We start from the raw sequence: 11495 nt of genomic DNA, 5'->3' as shown, positions 1-11495 counted from the left end.
TATACCAGTAATGCTGTAGTTATTTATGAAGCAACCGCTCATGAAAGCCAAATATCCTGCTAAGTTGTATCACAGTGTCGTTCATGCTCTTTTGCTTCATAATTTGTAAGTAGTTGCCATTTCTTGTTAATTATTTCTTTAAAACATCTCTTCCCTCCTCTCATATTATTGCATTTCTGCTTCTGCACATTTAAAATCTTGTAACTATGAATTCATACGATATTATAAATACTCAGTTGTCTTCTGTCTCCTCCCAATTCAAACCATCATACTCATTATGACAGATCAATGTTCTTTGGATACTGTGCTGTGTTATTCACCCATTATAACAAGTTGCAGAGTTTACCTATAGTTTCCAAATATAGGACAAAAATATATAATACATCTTTATCACCCTTGTACTCCATTATGCATTCATTCATTGATGTCAAACATTCGTTCTCAAAGAGCCCTCATATTTATTTGATTTAATTTTCCTCTGTCCTATAAAAGAAAGGAAAAAGGCTACAATTACAACTTTTGTCTTAGGCATGATTCCTAGTCTAACGCTCTGTCCAACAGACACAAATGGACCAACAGTGGACAAATAAAAAGAGTCTTTGTGGGTAGAACCTTGAAACTACTGGGATTTGAGCTCATATAGAAAATATAGACTAAGTGAAAGGTAATGGTCTCATCAAGGAAGAGAGGAAAAGCCTGCGCAGATCCAGAAAATCATGTCATATTTAAGGTAATATGATCAAGCTACAATGATGGAAAAGTAGATGGAAGACAGTTCATGCATCACCTGTGGGTCACTGTAAGACTTAACTCCTTATTTTAATGAAGGGAGCTAGTAAAAAGTTTTTAGACAGGCAAGTGATACAATTAGTTTTTCTTGTTAGTAATGTCAGTGATACAATTAGTTATTCTTGTTAGTAATGTCACACCTAAGTTGGTGTGGAAGATGGATGGAAAGAGAATAAGGCTGAATCCAAGACTGGGAGAAACCATTTTATTATTCTAAGCAAGATACTGCACGTTGGTAATAGTGAAGCTAGAAAGGAAGGAGACTCTCAAGAGATTTGTGAAAAGGTGGATTGTTCAGAGATGGCTAAATAAAAGTTAGTTGGCAATACAAGAAAGCATAAGGATGAATGCAAGTTTCTAGCCTGGACTACTAAATAATGGAATGGATGATGCTAGAATTCTCAAAATGGAGTTCACTAACTCTAGGTAAGAATTCACAGCAAAGCAATTAGGTCACATAAGACTCAGTAAAATTCAAACTCTCTCTCTCTGTGTCTCTCCTTCACATATGTATATATGTATGTATATTCTCTCCTGAATCAGAACATATACCCTAACAGAATTGGAAGAATGGCTTCTATGAGTCTCTTAGCAGTTTTCATTATTGTATAATCGTTTATCCAAAGGTATGTTTACATCTTTTCTATTTCTGACCTCAACCAGGCTCTAACTCTCTTTGTTATTTCTTTTATTCAGCACACTGAAGTAATAGTCTCTCATAGTCTGCTCACCTGTAAGGCAGCATTCCAGACACACAGTATTCTCCTATAAGCATCATAGAATCATGCAGCCACTGCAATTCCATAGTGCAAAGAAGATTTCTGATGCATAGTCAAGGGGGACCTTGCTTGAATCTGAAAGAATCATAATCGAAGGGATTCAAAACAAGAGATCGTCTAACATCTTGTTTCTCAGAGTGGTCCATAAACCAGCAGTATTGGCAAAACCTGAGAGTTTGTTAAAAATGCATAATCTCAAGCCATACACCAGACTTACTAAATCAAAATCTGCATTTGAGCAAAATCTCTAGATTATTCCTGTGCATGTTAAAGATTGAGATCTTTTAAAAATATTGATATCTGACCTCAGACTCTAAGATTTTGATTTAATTGATATGGGATGCACCCTGGGTATCGAAATTAAAAAAAGAAAAACCTCCTTGATGATTTTAAATGTGCATCTGAAATTGAGAAACACTAATGTCACCCAAGGCTAAACTGCTGTAAATAGAATTGAACCTCATATATTAACTATATTTTATAAGAGCTCCCCTGATGTGAGATCTTCAGCTTACCTTGATTCAAAGAGATCAAAGAATGCTTCCATTTATTCCTGTTTTGTAAAGAAGAAGTGAAAATATATTAGAAAGAAGAAGGCATATGAAATATAGGTGCCTAATATTAAAGTATTTCTTTAAATATACAATCTATCAAATAGAATTATTAACAGTGAGGACCTCAAAAGGGCAAATATTATATCAATATTCTGAATTCTTAACCCAAAACTCCAAAATCCAATTATGTATAAATTTGACTTTTGAATCAAGTAAATATATTACCTATTTATATATAAAATAAATATTTTTATAAAAGGAAACAAGTGGTTTAATTCATTATTTAAAAATTTCTAGCCCTATTAACGGTAAGATAACTTGTCAGAATGTGCTGTGGTCCTCTAAAACCACCTATTCAGAGTGTGGACTGTGAATCAATAGCACTGTCTAGGAGCTTGTAAGAAATACAGAATCACAAATCCCACTCCAATTTGCTGGATCAGAATCTGCATTAAAAAAAAAGAATCCTCAAGTGATCCTATGAACAAATCTCTATCACTGATTGATAAGTTCAGGATTGACAAAGAATCCCTCTTGAAGGATAAAGTTAGACAACTGGGAAATGTCAACTGTAATTGCTTCTTTTCTGAAGAGCTTGTTTCCTGAGAAATGGAAATCCTTGGAGAGTATTTGTCTCCACATTATTTGGTGCCTGGCATATCCAAGTCAAGGACAAACCTTCATAAGACAGCAATCAGAACCACTCAGGGGACTGTGAAAGTTGAGGATGTTTGCTACCCTGAAGCTGGAGACACACAAACTGAGGACACACAATTAGAGATGCTGACCTCTGATGCAGACCAGCTTCAAAAGTGGCTCTGAGACCCAGGGCTGTGCCTGCCTCTCAGCACTAAAGATACGAGAATACTGGATACCTAGGACTCCCAACACCAACATTACTGCTATTCTCCTCTGTGTCAAAGAGAGCAAGTTGCAAATAAAATTTGGCATTGAGTTTTCCAGGAAGAAGAAAGGTGAGTGTGTTCATTTCACACTTGTGATATGAGACTATTAGGTCTGTAAATAATCAATGTAAAAATTCAAACAAATATTCCTCAATGTGTTCATTTTTGAATTATTCATATAATACTTCTTTTTTATCCTCTATAATGTGCCCAACACTGTGTTATTTACTTGGGATACAGAGGAGAGTAATTCTGATTGACCCATCATCTGGCTTATAGTTTGGCTTGGTCTGAAAATGTGCTGTTTAGAAATGATTGTTTTCTGTGCATGTAGTTAGAAGATCCGACCAATGGCAAAGAATTGGAGAATGTTTTCATGATGCCTTCAATTTTAAATGAGATTTGAAAATAAAAAAATATTTACCAGACAACAGAGATAAAGAGAGTTGGTAAGACTATTTCACGCGAAAAGAAGAGTAAATAAAAAGGCAAATAGTTGAGAAAACATGACATATTCCAGAAAGAAGGCAAGTGTTCTGTAGTAGGAAGATTACAAAAACCAAGAGTGTTTAAGAGGGGCAAAAAAGTGTGGATTTTTTTACTTTATCCTAAAATCAAGTAAGGAAATCTTTTCTTCAATGTCCCTGTACATGAATCATCATCTGGTTTATGGTTGAGTGCATTTTATGAGAAGAATAACTAGCTCATTCCATTTCTAAAAGCTCAAGCATTAGAATACTTTTCCTTATATTGATTAGAGGTGTATCTGTAAATATTCAAACACTGTACACAAGATACACAATCTCCCTTTTGCTTCCCTTAAGATACGTAGACATGCCTGCAAATTATCCCACTACCTTCACATATTTTCAAGCATTTGATAGCTTCTGTATGCCTTCCATCTTCTCAATGTCCCCCCTTCAAAAGGACATCAATAAATAAAGAGTGAACTCCAGATATAATATGATAAGTATAGCACAATGCTTCTTAACTTCATGGCACACGTAGAAAATGGTAATATTGTTACGGATAATGGGGTAAGTGGATGAGACAGTTGTGGCTGATGGTGACCAATAAGAGGCTCTGGATGTCACAGGCTTATCCCCAGGATCCCAAAGGCTAAGACGTAATACCTCAGCACCATTGTGACTTTTTCATCATGTTTCAATTCCATAGCACATGAGTAGGGAAGCTATGTTATAGATCTTATGTGGATTATTGATCATCGTAGTCTAGTGTTTTTCTAGATAAAATAAAAATCTCCCATTACTCTTTTCATCACCCACTATTCTATTGGCTTTACTGTGTTCATAAGGAATATGCCGATTTTATGTTTTCATAGGAGTTACGTTCAACCTAGATATCTTGTATGTGAAGAATTATTTTTTTAAATGAAGACTAAAAGTTAATTATTTTCTTGGCTAAATTTTAATTTGTTTGTTGAACTATTTTCAGAATCTGGATTCATTTTCCTGGTTATTGTAGTTCTTTAGGGAAGAAGTTATAGTTAACTTGGGAGTATTGTTGACCACAAGGTGTACACCATAGTAGGGGGGATTGGCAATCTCTAAATCTAAGCTGAACTCACAAAAGGAAAATTTCACAGAGTTTAATTTCATAGTACTCATATGTAACAGAATAGAATAGAATTTAGGTTGTTAGTTCCATTAGAGCAGGGAATGTGCCATTTTACTTTATACATCTCTAGACCTCACCTCAGCATCTGGCACTTTGATGTCTCTCATTAATGTTTGCTCAATAAGATAGAGAGAAATTAAGAGAGAGAGACAAGGAGAGAAAGTCCTGAAGCTCTTTTCTTGAACCGCTGGACTGACTTTAATTTCTTAATCCAATTGTTCCCAAACAATCATCAGAATTACTGAAATAGTTTTATTTGTTTTCTTTTTCTTTTATTTTTAGAAAGTTCAGATCTCTATACCTCATCGTCAGAGATTCTGATTCACAATGACTAGTACAGGGGTAGGAAATCTATATTACACAAACAAACAAAATCTGTCCAATTGAGAGAATTTTGAAAGCTGATTAATAGAGTTTTTGAGAAAATTTTTAGAGTTCCAAAAGCTATTAATATCTAAAATAGAATACAACTATGAGATATCAGAATGAAAGACAAGGTGATGATACCAGTTTAACTAAAGTAACTCCACCTGTAAAGAGGAAGATTGGCAACAGATGTTAGTTCAGGGTGATTCTTCCTCAGCAAAAATAAATAAATAAATAAAATAGCTCCTCATGTAATCTGGAAAGTTGATTTAAGGTTCAAAGTTGATAATTTTAGAAGTAGTAATATGAACAAATTATTTAGAGTTGGGGAGGTAACTTTCAGGAGTGAAAAAAACTTTTTCAGAGCTATTCTACAGAGATTACATTATCTCTTGGGAACAGAGCTAGGAGCATAGAGAGGGTGATTAAGGAAGATTTGTCTTTCATTATAATCATGTTTACATTCTTACATTCATCGTGTTTTGTAAATACTGTAATCTTCCTAGATGATGCTGATGATCAACCATATTGAGAAGTCCCTGAATTAATAAACACTCTTTGTGTTCAGATATGGTCTTCTACATCCGACTGTAAAGCACCCAGCCCACAGATCACTATCTTACCCACCAACTTATTATGAGAGCCTGTGTCACCTGCTTATATGAAATAACGGTGAACTGTGCCTGTGTCATGTTCATATTGAGCAACTGAAGTACTGACCTTGGCATAAAATTCCTGATTTGGACAAATTGGATTCGAGAAAGGAAGACATTTACTGATCCAATATGTGGATTTTAAATGGACACGGATACGAGGAGAAATGGTATAGAGCATGAAGGCTAGCACATTAAAATATCCACCTTGAGTTTGTAGAATACAATATTTATGACCTTTGAGAATCAATATCTTGATTCTCCTCCAATATTGGCCTAAGATGGTATTTTTTATAAATCCTAGGAGATGACCAGAAGTAGCCAAATTATCTCTTCAGGACTTCACTGGTGTCTTAAGATATTGATTATCTGTTTGGACATTATATCCAGGAATTGAATTATGTTGAATTTATAAATATGTTTGGTAGACTTAATATCTTTACACTATTCAATCTTCTAATACAAGTGTACAGTATATCCCTTTCCTTATTAAGGTTTTCTCTAGTTTCTCTCAGTGTATAAGCATTGCACATATTTTGTCAGTTGTATTCCTAGGTATTTAATGATAATTTGTTGCTATTTTATCTAATACGATTTTTAAGTGATCATTTCATTTGTTGCTTCTTTCAAAAAATACAGAGAAATATCAAATTGATGGAAAACAATATGCTCTGCAAACTCTAATGAAAAATAAATATTGTTATAATATACTGATATCAGACAAAAGAGGGTTTAACCACGACACCTTAATAAATATAAAATGGGCCATTCCATAATGATAAAGGGTTTAATTCAACGTGAGAACAACTAAAGGGATAAACAGACAAATCAGAAATTTTAGTGGGAAACATTAGCATACTTATCTCAATAGCCATTAGACCAACAGACAAAATAATCACTATGCATATGGAAAATCTAAACAACATAATTAATGAAGTGGATATAATTGAGATATCTACACCACAGGACCTCAAAAACAGATAACATATTTGATAACATATTTTAAGATGGACTGGGAATATTTATAAAAACTGATCTTATGCTTTATTATAAAGATATCTTAGCAATTTGCAGTAATTTAGATAATTCAGAATATGTTTATTTAACACAATGAAATTAAGACAGAAATTTAAAAACAAGAATAGCTTAAAAAAAAAATCCCACCAGCTGTAAAGTTAATTCACTTTAACCACATAATCCATGGGACAAAGAAAAAAAAATAGAGCAGAAATTATAAAATATTTTAAACTGAATGATATTGTAAATTTGATATGTCAAAACTTATGAGATATAGCTAAAATGGGGCTTAGAGAGAAATTTATACCTAATATATACATATTAGAATAAATAAAATTTCAAGATGTTGATTTAAGCTTTCATATTAAGAAGTTAGGAAGAGAAAATTATACCAAAGAAATGTATAAAGAATAAAATAATTAAGTCATTAGAAATACTTTAATAGAAAATAAATGTATAATTCATAAAATCAACATAGCCAAAAGTTAGTTTGCTTGAATCAATTAATAAATTTGGAAAACTCCTAGAATGAGAGATCAAGACAAAAAGAGAAGAACCACAATTTACTGATTTCAGGAATGAATAAGCAGAAATCTCTGCATAGTCTACAAATATTTTTTTAAATATTAAAGAAATCATTATGAAAAATCTAATGCAACACATTTGATAATTTTCAAAGTGGATGAATGTGTTGAAATTTCAACTTAGAAAAGCTGAGAAGAAAGATAAAATCTGAATCAATGATATCTATGCAGTAAATTCACTACCTTCCTAAAAATTCTCAAAGAAAGAAAACAAAACCACAGGTCTAGTTTGTTACACTGATGAAGAGTTCCCAATATTTAAGGTAAATTTTTTGCAATTTATTCCAAAAAACATAATGTTTTTAAGATTTCTGTTATTGCATGTATTTTTATTTATTCCTTTTTTAATGCTGAATAGTATTCCATTCTCTCTCTCTTTCCATATATATATATATGCAGATATGTATGTATGTATGTATACCACAATTCATTTGTCTATTCATCAGTTGATGAACATACGTTTGAGTTGTTTCCAGTTTTCAAATTTTATGAAAAAAGCACATTTTTGTATGTCTTTGTGTATACAAATGTTTACATTTCTTTGGGGATAAATACTGAGGAGAAAAATTGTTGGATTAGAGAGTAAATGTCCCTTTAAGTTTATAAGAAATTGTGAAGTTATTTTCCAAAATGGTTGAAAAGTTTTAGACCCCCTCATCAGCTTTGTACGAGAAGTCGCGTTGCTTCTTACCAACACTTGGTGTCGCCAGGGGTTTCTTGGTGGGTTTGTTTTACGTCTTCCAATATAGGTATGTAGAGAGGTCTCATTATGGTTTTGTTTTTCATTTCCTTGATGACTAATGACATTGAGCATATTTTCATATGCTTATTTATTATTCATATATTTTTTGTGAAGCATATTTTCAGATATTTTAAACATTTTAAGTTTGCCTCTATTTATATTAAAAATTGTAAATATTACTTACATATTTGGTATAAAAGCCCTTTGTCAGATATATGTATTGCCATGGGCTCACTTTTTCATTTTCTTAATAGTGTCTTTTGAAGAGCAGTATTTAATTTTGATGAAGTACAATTTAACCATTTTTATGGTTAGTTTTTTTATTTGTTTGTTAGTTTGTTTTGTTTTTGTTCTTATTTTTGTCTGTGCATGATGTCCTTGATAGAAAATCTTAAACCACTTTATGATCTCAAAGATTCTTCAGTGTTTTCTTCCAGATATTTTACAGGTTAGCCTTTGTGCTCAGATCTATTATTTCAGGTTTATTTTAGTGTAGACATGAGATAGAAAATTTTAGATTTTCTGTATTTCCTATATTTTTATAATTCAACTGTAATCCATTTGAAAATTTTACTTTGTTGCATACAATGACTAAATCATTGGTTTTCCATTTAACAGAATAAGGAACCACATTTATAATCGTATGTTTGTTAACTGTATGCCTCTGCTGTGGACAAAAGATGAAGGAGAAGAAAGGAGGATTGTGATATTAAGACTTCTGTTTGTTTCTGTAATTTGAAGTGAGTAATTGTAGCTTATTTTCCAATTGATAAAATGTTAATAGGTAATAATGACATCACAGTAATGATCATGCTCACTTTCTGATTGATAAATCTCTCCCAATTTTATTACAAGTGGGTGACATTATTTCTCTTTTACAGATTTGGAAGTCAAGACACAAAGAGTTTGTTTTACTTGTCTAACGGTATCAGTTGGTAAATGATGGGATCAGAATATGAGCACAGGTGCTTGGACTTTAAGGCCTGTCCATTTAACTGCTACTCATTCTGCTTCTCTCAAGCAAATGCAGAAGTACTTGGTCCAGAGACCACAAATCTGCTATCTGTGGGCCAATCCACTTGGTAGATCTGCCAATGATTGTTGTAGGTGTTGTTTCATCTTAATAATATTTGAACATCTGAAGTTTTATGTAGAAATTCAGATTTCCCAATAATTATTTTAAAAATTGAAAGGTCTGAAAATAATAAGGTCTCTGTTCACCCCTTCTAGAAATTAATTGAAGGCTATTAAAGACTACTTATTACCCTTAGTGAGGGCTTGCTCTCCCAAGTTGTCACTCAGCCAGTTTTCCTCATTGACATTGGCTTCTTTAATATTTAAGTTTGTGAGTCTCAACTGAGAAATATTGGCTTGATAATCATTGAAATGTTCAAAATAGGAAATAAGCACTTAAAAAGTTTTCAATGATTATAAACATGGCTAAACTATATTTATATGAAATATATTTACTATATTTAAAAATGAGGGTTAATAAATATTAAATCCAGATTAATTTTATTTGCATAATTTGACCCAGAGTTAAATGATCACATATACCAAGAAGATACCCAACCATGAATCACTATATGGAGTACCCTACTCTAAATAGACAAGAATAATGAAGTCCCTCCAACAACCATGTTTTCCTCTCTCCTCTTCAGAAACTCCCCAGAGGAAAATGGCAGCAGGAAATCACTCCACAGTGACTGAGTTCATCCTCACTGGGCTAACAGAACAGCCAGAACTCCAGCTGCCCCTCTTCCTCCTCTTCCTGGGAATCTATGTGGTCACGGTGGTGGGGAACCTGGGCATGATCACACTGATTGGACTCAGTTCTCACCTGCACACCCCCATGTACTATTTCCTCAGGAGCTTGTCCTTCATTGATCTCTGCCAGTCCTCTGTCATTACCCCCAAAATGCTGGTGAACTTTGTGACAGAGAAGAACATCATCTCCTACCCTGAATGCATGACTCAGCTCTATTTCTTCCTTGTTTTTGCTATCTCAGAGTGTTACATGTTAGCTGCAATGGCATACGATCGCTATGTTGCCATCTGTAGCCCCTTGCTTTATAATGTCATCATGTCCCATCAGGAGTGTTTCTCCCTCATTTGGGGAGTGTATATTATAGGCCTAGGTTGTGCATTTGCTCATACAAGCTGCATGTTTAGGGTTCATTTCTGCAAATTCGACGTGATCAACCATTATTTCTGTGATCTTCTTTCCCTCTTAAAACTCTCCTGCTCTAGTACATTTGTCAATGAATTACTGATTCTAATCTTTAGTGGAATTAACATCCTTGTCCCCACCCTGACCATTCTTAGCTCCTACATCTTCATCATTGCCAGCATCCTCCACATTCGCTCCACTGAGGGCAGGTCCAAAGCCTTCAGCACTTGCAGCTCCCACATCTCAGCTGTCGCTGTTTTCTTTGGATCTGCTGCATTCATGTACCTGCAGCCATCATCTGTGAGCTCCATGGACCAAGGGAAAGTGTCCTCTGTGTTTTATACTATTGTTGTACCCATGCTGAATCCCCTAATCTACAGCCTACGGAATAAAGATGTCAGCATTGCCCTGAAGAAAATGCTAGAGAGAAGAATATTCTTATAATTAGAAATAACATAAGGATGATTTATTAGTTTAAGTCATTGGCTATTACATTGTATGAAGTGATAGGTTTAATTTTAACTCATCTGTCATAAACATATGTGTGTATATATTCTCAAAATATATTTATATGTTGGATATATATCAAACATATATCCATGTATCCATATATTGAGTGAAATTCTATTGCCATTAGTTCTTATTCCAAGGCCTTTTGATGCCATTTCTCTATGGATTCTTCTCTCAAATTATCATTGAGACATGAATTAGAAGAAATACTATGGACGAACTGGATACATGGATCAGCTGATGCTATCACAATCACCTCCTCCCCTTTTCTTCCATACAAATGATAAAAACCCTTGATGAATGAAAATATCTTCTAGCGTTGATTACTAACCTCCTTTCTTCTATCCAATCAAAAACAATAAAAGTCATAGGAATATGCTGACTGTAATGTTTAGCTTTTACACATCTCTAGTCAGGAAAAGTCTCTCACTGTATCCCTCTACATACCTACTTTTTCTGAGTAAATTCCTCTATTTCTTACCTAAGAAACCTAACCAGAACTTTAAAATATGAGTTACAGACCCATGTACATATTTTTATTGCACCCAATTCAATATCCTCTGCTTTAACATCTATTATTCTAGTTTGTAATGATCTGTTTATTGTCCAAATCCGCACAGCACTGTAATCTCCATCAAGGTAGCCCCCTGCACATTGGGTTTACTGCCATATCTCCAGGTAGCAGAATGCCTGCTACCTAGTTGGTCTTTGATAATTTTCTTGATATTTATTTTCCCCCTATAAAATATCTATATAAAAACTGCTACGTATCCAATGCAGTCTTCACC

The 11495-nt window shown here is 33.7% G+C and overlaps 1 protein-coding gene across 1 annotated transcript; it reads left to right on the top strand.

Annotated features, from left to right (window-relative positions):
• Positions 1-9647: 9647 nt before the first annotated feature.
• LOC131407861 (olfactory receptor 8G5-like) lies at positions 9648-10641 on the top strand. Its single transcript, XM_058544461.1, has one exon. It carries the CDS (start codon positions 9706-9708, stop codon positions 10639-10641), a length of 936 nt encoding a protein of 311 aa, XP_058400444.1. The 5' UTR covers positions 9648-9705.
• The last annotated feature ends 854 nt before the right edge of the window (positions 10642-11495 follow it).

Source organism: Diceros bicornis, chromosome 7 (assembly GCF_020826845.1).
Source record: "Diceros bicornis minor isolate mBicDic1 chromosome 7, mDicBic1.mat.cur, whole genome shotgun sequence".
Taxonomy (NCBI): Eukaryota; Metazoa; Chordata; class Mammalia; order Perissodactyla; family Rhinocerotidae; genus Diceros; species Diceros bicornis.
The sequence above is the reverse complement of the archived record's forward strand: the minus strand, read 5'-3'. Positions and strand labels throughout refer to the sequence as shown.

Excerpts from the sequence above, each read along its gene's own strand:
- LOC131407861 (XM_058544461.1), top strand. The coding sequence starts at position 9,706 with ATGGCAGCAGGAAATCACTCCACAGTGACTGAGTTCATCCTCACTGGG.